We start from the raw sequence: 12,076 nt of genomic DNA, 5'->3' as shown, positions 1-12,076 counted from the left end.
TTCAGGAGTGAGGGAGAGAGAGAGAGAGACAGAGGGAAAGAGTAAAAGTGAGAGAGAGATGCCTCTTATAAAGCCAAGTCCTGTCCCTTTGGGAAGAATTTGCGAGCAGTGAGACCGGGCTTTGGGTCACAAACAGGAGCCCGATGAGCCAATGACTGTACTCATAATTCTCTTTAATGGTGTATCAATGTCAAGGGACGCAAGCTGTTGAGCTTATTCTTCCTGCAGATTTACAGTCCCAGTTGTGTCCTGTGAGCATGCGTATGACAACAAAGCAGACATGTGGACGAAAGGCTGAGGCTCTGGGCTCCTAACTCTTCTCTGTACGGGTCAATTAGATTGCAATCCCTGCTGAAAAGGTAAGCAATTTATTTCTCAACAGAGTGCAATGCAAATAACTCAAATAAATAAATAAAATATACTGCATGGCAACAAAACTGATTTGTTTCTTAAATTAAGAAATGATGCATTCCAGTCATTTCTCATACAGTGAAGGTAAGTTTCTCAATTGCTTCTACTGTACCCGTGTAATGTGCATATGTTTCATTTTATTATCAACTGATATATGTATTTACATCTTTATTTATTTTGCATTATTTCTATTGGTAATGGTTGTATAAACAATTTGTACAAACTGTTAAAAAAAACTCTCATAAAGGAAACCAAAGAATTTCTAATTTCTCCAACTTTCCAAATGCATACAACAGTAAGTGGCACCCAAACAATGTAGGTAGTTCGATTTTGAGGCAGTCCTCTAAATAATCCTCACAGTTTAATTCATATTCGGTTGGTTTCAAAATTTCAAAGGATCCACCTCCACATGTGAAAACATCTGGCCTCTCAGAATCGTAATGAAGCCGAGTTTATGGAAAACTAAGATATCAGGTCACAGCGTTCACATCCAATCAGAGCATTTGATTTCCGAGCGTCTTTTCATCCTGGCACTGTGAAACACACAGGGTATGAAATCTTTAAGTGCTTTAAAGTTAAAAATGAAGCTTTAAAAGCTATGCATTAAAAAAAAAAAAATCTTTATTGAAAACAAACATGAGTTGGATGGGGGCGATGGTTAGTAAATGCAGACTTTTTTGATTTAGCGCTCTCTTGCTGTTAAAGAGTGAGACACTATGACCACAAATAAAAAGTTATTTTATCACTGAGATGTTGTAGAGAAAAACAATGGAAATCAGTCATTAGGCTTTTCTGTGTTTTTTGGGTTTTTTTTATCTTGAATGATTGTGGATATTCAAATGAAATCAATCAAGGAGTTCCTTATACTCTCTTAACTTATATTAGTTTTCTTTTTGTACATTTTCTATTCCATTTATAACATTATTTGGCAAATTACCTAATTTCTGAAAGATATGATGTATTTATGCAAGTTTAGACTGTGAGTGGGTTGTGAGTAGAGTCTTATCCATCCTCCAGCTTAACTGCATGTTATCAGCTTTAGATCTGGTACCAGGAAGAAATCTGATTCATGGACAGTAGAAATTCAGTAAAGCAGCAGGAAAAAGACAAGGAAATGAGGAAATGGAAGGAGGAGGGAATTATTTTCTTTTTAAAAAATGTTTCCACATTAAGAGACAGAATTTGAGAAGTTAAGTTTCTCTTCTTTTTAAATGAATCTGGGTGCCTAATGTGATTTGGTTTATGCTGATAAATAAATGATTTGATATAAAAGAAGGAAAGACAGAGAATGAGATATTAAGGAAGGTAAGAACAAAACAAACTGAGAGGGTGTGTGTGTGTGTGTGTGTGTGTGTGTGTGTGTGTGTGTGTGTGTGTGTGCGTGTGAGGGGGAGACGGAGAGGGAGAGATGGAGGGGGATTACTCCTCACTCCAGAATACTAACGAGGGCCTTTTGTCACAGATCTCTTTCTCTCTCCCTTCCTCTCTTCCGTTCTCTCGTTTTTTCCTTTCACTCATCTCTCTCTCTCTCACACACACACACACACACACACACACAACACACAACACACACACACACACACACACACACACACACACAAATGCACATATAATTGTACACTCTTTTTCAAATGATTGCACACAAACACACATACAAAATGTACGCCTACAGCCACACACACGCAGAAATACACATGTAATTGCAATGCCCACTCTCACATAATCTCACATACACACACACACACACACACACACGCAAACAGACACACACACACACACATGGATGGGCACAGAGTCGTTTTTGTCAATGGTGTCTTTTGTTTCTTTTATCTCAGCTCCAAACAAAGCATTCCTGTGTACACAGAGGAGAGAGAGAAGGAAGGAGAGAGAAAGAGGAAAGTAGAAAGAGAGAGAGAGAGAGAGAGGGAGAGGGAGAGAGAGATCAGGAAAACATTGAGCGCTCTTTTGTTTGGCAAAAGAAAAAGTTTTGACTCAGTTGTTGGATTCGGTTTGCTGAGGCCGGGCTGTACAGTAAGGTAGTCGTGTTGCCATGGAGATGGAATACATCCTACTGGAGAGGTTGGTCAAAAATATTTTCACTCTCATTTACTCCATTCTTATTCATCTGATATGCCTGTAGTGGGATTTGTGTTTTTTCCAGGCCATGTGAGTGTATGTGTGTCTGTGTGTGTGTGTGTGTGTGTGTGTGTGTGCGTGTTAAAAAGACACAGAGGACTGGGTGAGAGGGTGATGCAGAGTTGAAAGAGTGAAGTTTTCAATGGTGTCATTGTGATTATGATGCTTTTGAGGGGCTCACCCTTGCATAATCACACATGTGATGTAATTAAATCTGATTGATTACATAACATTACATGATCAGAATCCCAGAGTAGCTATTTTTATTTACGCTACATGGCCAAAAGTAAACAGACAGTCTTTGCTTGTAGTCCAGGGCTGCTCTCCATAATCTGACCTATATTATATATATAATTTAAGTGCATTTTGTTGATAGGGCGACGTGGTGAGGCAGTGGTTAGCACCGTCGCCTCACAGCTAGAAGGGTCTGGGATTCTGGGCCTGGGGCCTGTCTGTGAGGAGTTTGCATGTTCTGCCTGTGCCTGTGTGGGTTCTGTCTAGGTACTTCAGCTTCCTGTTACAGTCCAAAGATGTGCACATAGGTTAATTGGTGACTCTAAAGTGCCCATAGGTGTGAATATGTGGGTGACTGGTTGTTTGTCTCTATATGTCATCCCTGGGATGGACTGGTGACATGTCCAGGGTGCAGCCCACCCTCACCCAATGCCAGCTGGGATTGGCTCCAGCCCCCCAGCGACCCGGTAAGGATAAGGGGTATAGATAATGGATGGATGGATTTTGTTGATAATGCTTACACTTTGAATGCAGGCCCTTCGCATGTAATGAAGTATATTTACATTTTTGTACTGGTACTTTTACTTCGGTAAAGGATCGGGGTCCTCCTCCACCACAGCACAATGTGCATCATCAGTGCTCGTCTCTACCAATGCTTTTGTAGCTGAATAGGATATTTAATCTCTGCCGTCAGCCTCCAAAATCTTGTGGAAATCAGAGCAGTGGAGGCTGGAATAAGATATTCAACAATCACTTTCAAGTGTAACTTTAGGGTGTCCACATACTTTTGGCCATATAGTTCAGTGTAAAGCAGCAAAAAAAAAAAAAAAAAAACACCTGAGAGAAAGATTGCACAAGACCTGAGTACCAGGCTGAAAAACAAGCAGGGCTCTCAGAAAGCACAACTTTGGCCCTTTTCCTACCAAACTCTTAATGCCGTCTCCAGTTTCCAGTCAGAAGTTCACTCTTTGTCCACACTCAGCGTCTATGGTTAGAACCAACAGTGAAGCCTTTTTTTTTTTTTTAAAAAGAAAACTTTTATCTTGATAAAAGTTTTTTTTTTTTTTTTTTTTTTTTTTTACCTTAATTGACTCATTCAAGTTTCTCCTCTCTCACAAATGAGACTCTGTGTGAAGGGTTTGTTGGGTTAATGCAGCACATCTTCATTTTAATTCTACTCTTCTTTCTTTTCTCTTTCCCTCCTCCTTATCATCCTCTTTTGTGGGTCACCCTCTCCCTGCTGGACGTAAGTGAGCGTGTCAAGTGTGTGGAGATACAGTAACTGTCTGTCTGTGCGTGACAGAGGTGGATACAGGGGGACACATTCATACCAACATCCCACAGCGTAAAGCATTTAAAACAAAGATTTGCAGTTTGTAGCTTATTTATTCTTCATGAAGACAATGATGCATGTAGTTTGTCTTGTGGAGAGAACTCACAAATGACACAAATGACAGGGTTAAAAATAAATCATCAAATGATCTCAGTTCCCCAATCTGTCCAAATATGTTAATAAAGATGGTGACAATATCATCTGAATAGGAACTGCTTTTAATGTTGTTATTTAGGCTTCTCATTCTTTATCCTTTAATCAAGTGTGAAACAAACTTTCTGTCTAACTTTCAGCATGGCTAACATGCTAACAGGCTCACAGTGATAATGCTAACATGCTGCTAAACTAAAGTGCTGGAGGGAAAGTCAGGGGAATGTGTTCGGGGAAATTTATAGAAACTTTATTCAGGTCTGACACACACTTGCTTTTGTCCCACCGCAGAGTGTCATTGTGACATTATGTCTTGAGGTTTTGGTTTTGTTGAGCAGTTCTCAAACCAGTGGTTCATGTTAGAGCGAGACAGCAGTCTCTGAGAACATGAGGGAGGAAGTCGTCTTATCGTTTGCTGCGTATTCTAAAGAAGCAGATGTTTACACACATGATAATTGCTTCATATTTGTGTTTCATACAGCGATACCTATGAGGAAATGTTTGTTCTTCCTCTAACAACCGTTAGTTACAGAGAACTGTCGAAATCAACTGAAAAACTCCAACACATATAGAATCATAGCAGCTGATTTCCCATGAGAGGATGGTTTCTTGGTAGCAGACGTCACTTCTTTCACTTTTCATGATCTTTCCACTGAATTTCCAAAAGCTAAAATACAGATGTGCACTGGTGTGAAATTAAGAACTTTTCCACAGTCATCTCTGTCACAGCAGTTTACAACACCATGACATGAACACTGACTTTTCAACCCTGCTTTTGAGTGTGGGACACAGCTATAGAGACCTTTGCCTTCAGATATAATTGGACAACACCTTATATGGTTCCACCTAGTTTGTTTTAAGCATACTGAGACCATAATGCTCAAACTATCTGTGTTTTAAGGTTGTTTGCCTCTATTGACTTTTCTCTCAGGGTGTTAGAATCCGCTGTGGTGGTTGTACTCGATCCACCACTTTTGATTTTCTGACTCCAAACTGCGGCACTGAGTTTAATCCTAAAATCTGCAGTCTTCAGAAACACTTCTGAAAAAATGACATGAGCCAATAGATTGAGAACCACACACACAGTACATCCACGCAGGATGGTTATCCCTCCGCTGGGGACTATGTACCAGGGCTGAACACCTGCCAGTGAACATACAAGAAATATTTGTAAAATCTTCTCCCTATCCCAGGGGAAAAAAACCTGCTCGAACTCAACTTTTTTTAGTATTTATTTTCAGATTCTGTCAAGTTGAGTCTGATGTAATGTAATGAGTGTGATTTGGAAACTCCCACTACAGTTCCACCAAATCTCCGCCGTAAAATTTTAACTTCCACTTGCATGGGTGTACAAGGCCTTTCAGGTTTGTTTTGGCTTGTTTTGTTCATGTGGTTTCCTGCTTTGTAATTTGAATTAACAGTTTGATATTCACTTGTCTGCTGGGTGTTTTATTTTATTTTGGTACATATTTTGAACATAAACAATCACAGTTTCAAGGCTCAATTGGGATAAATTTGCCCCCGAGATAGAAAGCAGTTGGCTGCAGGGGAAATTACCAAAGCATGCTGTCATTACTGGAAGTTTCTATCTGTTCCTGAATGAAACAGAAAGTCAGTCATTGTCACACTGATGTGTTGCATGTTGTAAGATGTGTCTATTTATTTAAAAAAAAATAAAGACCTCCCAAACTAATCTGCATACCTCCGCCAAGGCCAAACAATCCAACACATGTCTGTCAGATTATCTGGATCTGAGACCAAATTGTCCCAGATTCATATCATAAATATGTCTATATATATTTTTATATCAAGATCCAAAGATAATTTCCTGAGAAATTGATGAAAGTGCTGAAAAATTGCACATCTCGCCATGTTAAAGACAGTGATAAAAAAGATTTGTGGAGCCGCAGCTTTAACCGGATCGGCACCAAAACTGAATGGCCCACGTCGCTCAGTTTGCATAACAAAAGAAACAAAAGAAACAAACAAGAGAAACAAACATAACCTCCTTGGCAAAGGTAATGAGCCTGTTAATAACACTGGCCATTTAAAAAAGACAATTTTAGAAATCACCTAATTTAAATCTTTTTTTGTCATTCACTAGATGACGTCTGCCACACCTCCTTCCTCTCGTAGCTCCTCCCCTCAGAAGGTTTGCCACTCTCAGACACAGACGGACGTTTTAAAACCCCTGCTGGGTGGCATATCCGGTGGGGGCGGGACTCTGAGGAAGAGGAGGCGTGTACTGTCCAAGGATGGGCGCAGCAACGTGCGAATCGAGCACGTCAGCGGCCGGAGTGCTCTGTACATGCGTGACCTCTGGACAACATTTCTGGACATGCAGTGGCGCTACAAGTTATTTCTGTTCACAGGCACGTTCGCAGGGACCTGGTTCCTGTTTGGAGTGCTGTGGTACCTGGTCGCGCTGGTGCACGGAGATCTGCTGGGTGAGAGGGGGCGGGGACTTTAAACATGTCATGGGTTAATGTGCAGTTTAAGGTGTCCTCCCTGAAAAAACATTTGGGCTCAGCCTAGATGATCCACAGTCCTCCCTTCAAAGTTTCTATAGGGGCTTTTTCTGTGAGAGCAAAGATTGTTGGGGTGGACCTTTAACCGAATCATCCAGAAACTTCAAAACACCTCTCGTAAAGATGGCCTTTTTTCCCGCCTGTGCACTGGTCTAAAGCAAATGACTCATAGCGAAAGACTGACTGTTGAGGGTGTGTTACTTCTAGCAGTGTTGTAGATGTTGGTGTTTTCTGGTGTCCTCTGAGCTTCATCTTGAGCTGAATATAACCCTGATTATATTAAACGTTAGTGACAGCAGGAAATGTTTTCATATCTTCAAAAAGACACCTGCCCCTCTCTCTCTTCCTCTAATGTCATGTTTCCAGCCTTTGCAGTGACTTGGCCTTCGGGGCCTTGTGCAGTTATCTGTAATGTTAACATATATTTTTAGAATAACAGGAATGAGCTTTTGTTCCCCTCTCAACGTGTTTCTCCAGAGTTCGACCCTCCATCAAACCACACACCCTGTGTGATGCAGATGCAGACCCTGACGGGGGCTTTCCTCTTCTCCCTGGAGTCCCAGACAACTATTGGCTATGGTTTTCGCTGTATAACTGAAGAATGCCCTGCTGCCATCATCCTCCTCATCGTCCAGCTGGTCCTCACCATGCTGATGGAGATCTTCATCACTGGTACCTTCCTGGCCAAGGTAGCCAATAATAAAAAGGGTTGTGTTTCTCTTTACAGTGAAAAGACAGGGCCGCCTCATACTGTATGTTTACTATACATCCATGTAGTTTTCATAATCGTACAAATTGCTGCAGAGTATAAAAGAAAATATTAATTAAGTTTTCTAAAGCATTGTCAGGTCAAACAAGTGTGTTCTCCTACCTTAAATAACTCACACACAACTATATGCAATCCCCTGCCGTGCTGCATTCATCTGTTTCTGTGTTGAGGTTGAGACACTTACACGAATCTTATCAAAGATCATCAAACTGAAACCAGAGGTTAACAAGCTTTCTCTGCTCAGGTTGCTCGGCCAAAAAAGCGAGGGGAGACGGTAAAGTTTAGTCAACACGCTGTGGTGTCGACCCACGAAGGTCGACCCTGCCTGATGATCAGGGTGGCCAACATGCGCAAGAGTCTCCTGCTTGGGTGTCAGGTAAATGTGAATAGATATAGAGAGAAATTAAGTAAAGGTGATCAGATATCAGATTCCTTGTGTTTGAACAGTTTGTGAAGCAAAAACCACCTTGTGAACATTGTTTTTCTTCAGGTGACTGGGAAACTGCTCCAGACGTCTCTGACCAAGGAAGGCGAGACGGTTCGTCTGGACCAGAGGAACGTGCCCTTCCAAGTGGACACTTCCAGCGACAGCCCCTTCCTCATCCTGCCCCTCACCTTCTACCACGTCATCGATGACAACAGCCCCCTGCGAGCCTGGGCAGCCAAGGGTATGTTTGGTAGTTAGGGCAGGAAGTTTAGTGAATGGTGGTATTAGTAAAAGGTGTTTTGTGTTTTCAATCTTTTGATTAGAGGCGTCAATAGGCTTCAATCAAAGTATTTGTGTTTGGAGACACCTCCCCCCGGCACCTTTCTGACATTGGAACTGGGGGGGCTTGGTTCATCTAATTTTGTGTTTTTTTGAAACCCACATTCTGACAAACATACTCACTTTACGAAGCGAGTGTCCAGGTGTGTGGAGGTGGAGGAGGTTTTCATGTATAAAACTGAATTCAAGACCACGAGTTTATATGAGGAGAAACTGTGTGAAAGTGAACGATAACCTCTAGTAGTGGTCACATGACAACAGTCTCATTTGCCTCTGCCAGGTGGGGGCTGGACAGATCCAGAATTGGCTGACTTTGAGCTGCTGGTGATCATGAGCGCTACAGTGGAGCCGACTTCTGCCACCTGCCAGGTCCGCACCTCCTACCTGCCTGACGAGATCCTCTGGGGCTACGAGTTTCCCCCCGTAGTCTCCCTTTCCCCGTCAGGTAAATATGTAGCGGACTTTGCCTTCTTCGACAAAGTGGCCAAGACAAAGACCACACCCATCTTCAAACCAGCCAGCCCTCAGCATGGGTACCAGAGCAACGGGGGTGGGACTGTGCCTGAAGTGTCCGCCGACCCGGAGAAGATTCGCCTGGAGCAGAGCTACAGGGAGCGAGGGGAGGACCGTGGCCGGGTCAGAGAAACTCCCCTCAGTGTTCGCATCAGCAACGTGTGAACAAACGGTTGACTGGTTGAGAAGGGAGCATTTCGTGGAGAGCAACTCGCAGGAGACTGCCAAGTTCAGAGTCAACAGTGAATCAGTGAAACATCAAAGCAGCTTTGGACACTGTCTTTTTAGACTGTTTTGAACTTATATCAGAAAGATGTTTGGTTCTCAGTAGCGCCACATGATGCAGAAAGCAAATATGGAAGACAATGAACTCCTGTATGGTCAGCTTAAAATTTGTCATTGTCATACATCTGCTGGGATAATACATGTTTTACACAGGTTTGACTGCATTACATGATGGCATAAAACACTACCTAACTGCCACTGCTACTTACATTTGTGTGGCGAGTGAGAATCTACTGTATACTTTTATAACAAAAAACAATAGTTGGATTATTTATTCATACAGAAATCCTATCTCCTAAAAATTACATTTCTATACAACTAAACTGCAACAGCAAATACGTGTACAAAATTAATTGCGATTTGACTCTGTTTTTATTATGGATATGTTGTTAATGTGTTTAGCAAGTCGCAAATACTTTGATACTTAACGTATCAGTAAAACAGTCACAGACAGTGTATCTGTTGTCCACCAAAATATCATATTGGTTGAACGGTTGCAACAGGCGACGGTTGCAACAAGTCTTATTCATCCAATCAGAAACGTGCTAGAAGGACGACACTCATATTGCACCTAACCCTAACCCTTATTGAAAAACAGAACAGAGCAAAACAGACCATACAACAGTATTTTTCAATATTTCCAGGTTAATGTATGTGGCTAATTTTGTCCCATAGCACAAAAGACGCAGCAATAATCATTCATTTTAAAATACAAACAATTTATTTTGAGAATTATTTTGTTAGCCTCTCTTACATATTTTTATTTTCACCATAAGCAATAAATTAGATAAATTGTGCCTATTTTAACTCAAGGTAGGCCGATGTTCTATGCAAAACAAAACTCAATAACCTTTCTTTGATAATTATCACTAAATAAATGAATAATATTATAATATTACTGTAAAACAATGCATACTTTCAGAATACTACACTTATTGAGACAAAAAGTAAATGTTAATTGGTAAAATTTCATGCAACTGTCCCTGATCCATGTTGCAAGAATTCAGATCTAAATTCTTAATTTCAAATAAATATTGTGAATAATATGTCATATATAATCATCTTTAAATAGTTCGGGTAAGTAGCAGACTGATGTAGGCTAAGTTTATTATATGAAAATGATCATATTAGTTGGTCTAGTCCAAATAGTCTCTCTTGCAAACATCCCCCAGGTATTCATTGAAAAAATATATTACATGTCGAACCTAATCCAGCCAGGGATTATGTTTCCTACAAAGCATATTTGGTGTTGCAGTTCAGTTGTATAGATAAGTCATTTCTCAGGAGGCAGGGTTGAAACAAAACAAAACTCTAATTAGTTCTCTCCAGAGTACAAAGTACCAAATCACAAAGAGAAAAACTTGCAAAAAAGTGCGAGACATTATGAGTGTATATTTTCCAGTGTATGAAGGGTAGAGGGGTATGGGGGTGATGTTGTGTGATAAAGTCAGCAGGAAACACCCACAGACACTTTGGCATATACAGGTAGAATCCTCTGCTATACCTCCTCTAACATACATGTAAATGTATGGTTAATACACACATAATGCATATGTACTACAGTACGCACAAATTTATTTCTAAAAAGGTCAAATGACTTTGAGTTTCGGTATAGTAAATATTATACTTGACACACCAATGAGTGATGGTGAGTCAGTTTATCTCACAAAGTCCCCAACCCATATTTCCTCTCAACATGGTATTTTTATCCTTCCTGTTGCAAAAGGCAGCAGTACTGATGTGTGTTGTACATGGCGATGCACGCACAATTAAGAACTGGAGATTATGTTACGCTAATGTAGCACTACAACTAAAATGTAGACAAACAGAGTGAATATACTGTGTTTAAGGTGCTCTGTACACTGTATCTCTTTTAGTTGGAGGTTTTGGTTTGAGTATTTCTTGTGTGTGACTGTTACTGCTGTTTCAAAACAGAAAGTTAGCACTTTATGTACATGATGTACGTTTGCACCTTAGGAAGGTTAGCTGCCTACGTATTTTTGTGACCTTACCTTAGCGGGATAAATTTTTAACACCACTAGAAGCACTTACATATTGAATATCATTGAATTTGAAGCACTTATAGAAGAAACTAAAACAGCTTCCTTCCTACAAAGCTAATTAGAATTGCTGTTTCTCTCTCTCAGTGGCTTTAAGCAAACTGACAAATGAGATAATGTCTTTAGATAATCACAAACAGCTACTGTACATGCATGGATGTAAATGCCCATTTGGTAATTTTACTTAAAATGTTGAAGAAGCTCTCCTCTCTGTGTGCAGACGACGCTGTGGTATTCAAGTTTTTAACAGTGTCAAATGAATTACAGGCCTTTTGTTGAAACACCCCCACCCCCTTTTTCCAGTCTAGACCACAAGTACATGAAGAGGACTTGTAAGATGACTACACCAGAGGTGAGTGCTGAGAGATGACAGTGTTAAGTGATGCTGTAAATCACAGATCATTCTGATGCAAACGCATGACAATGATGGTTCTGTGATGGACATGAATATGTTGGAAATTGCATGTATTTGTAACATTTTCTTAACATCAAGCTGTGGAGTGTTATTAGTGTTTAAAAGTGCAGCTGGAGAGATCGAATGAGACGGTTCTCTCTAAAAAGTGATTAAATAAAGCTAATGATGATTTATTAAAGGTCATATTTTGTTTCACATCTTTCACTAGAAGAGGAATGACACATGAATAAACTAATTACTACAGTAGCCCTGAGAGCCCAACGCACTGCAACTCAAGCAAATAGACAAAACCCAAGCAAATTTAGAACATCTTCACCAACTTGACAACACGTGCTGCAAATACTCATGACACACTTGAATTAAAAAAAAAAAAAAAATTATTATGTTGATCAGGTTGGTCCAAAAAAAGGAAGTGCTGTCACATATATGTCACAAATAAATAAACATTGGTTACACTTACACATTTGGATAGTCCG

At 40.4% G+C, this 12,076-nt stretch overlaps 1 protein-coding gene across 1 annotated transcript; it reads left to right on the top strand.

Annotated features, from left to right (window-relative positions):
* Window positions 1-29: 29 nt before the first annotated feature.
* Window positions 30-11,773, top strand: kcnj10 (potassium voltage-gated channel subfamily J member 10). The gene is made up of 6 exons (XM_022758034.1): window positions 30-359; window positions 6,369-6,711; window positions 7,270-7,481; window positions 7,806-7,937; window positions 8,052-8,229; window positions 8,608-11,773. Exons 2-6 carry the CDS (start codon window positions 6,369-6,371, stop codon window positions 9,003-9,005), a joined length of 1,263 nt encoding a protein of 420 aa, XP_022613755.1. The 5' UTR covers window positions 30-359; the 3' UTR covers window positions 9,006-11,773.
* Window positions 11,774-12,076: the final 303 nt, after the last annotated feature.

This window comes from Seriola dumerili, unplaced genomic scaffold (assembly GCF_002260705.1).
Source record: "Seriola dumerili isolate Sdu_G_001 unplaced genomic scaffold, Sdu_1.0 BDQW01000291.1, whole genome shotgun sequence".
In the NCBI taxonomy this organism is placed as follows: Eukaryota; Metazoa; Chordata; class Actinopteri; order Carangiformes; family Carangidae; genus Seriola; species Seriola dumerili.
Note: the sequence above shows the minus strand (reverse complement) of the source record. Positions and strands in the feature narration are given on the sequence as shown.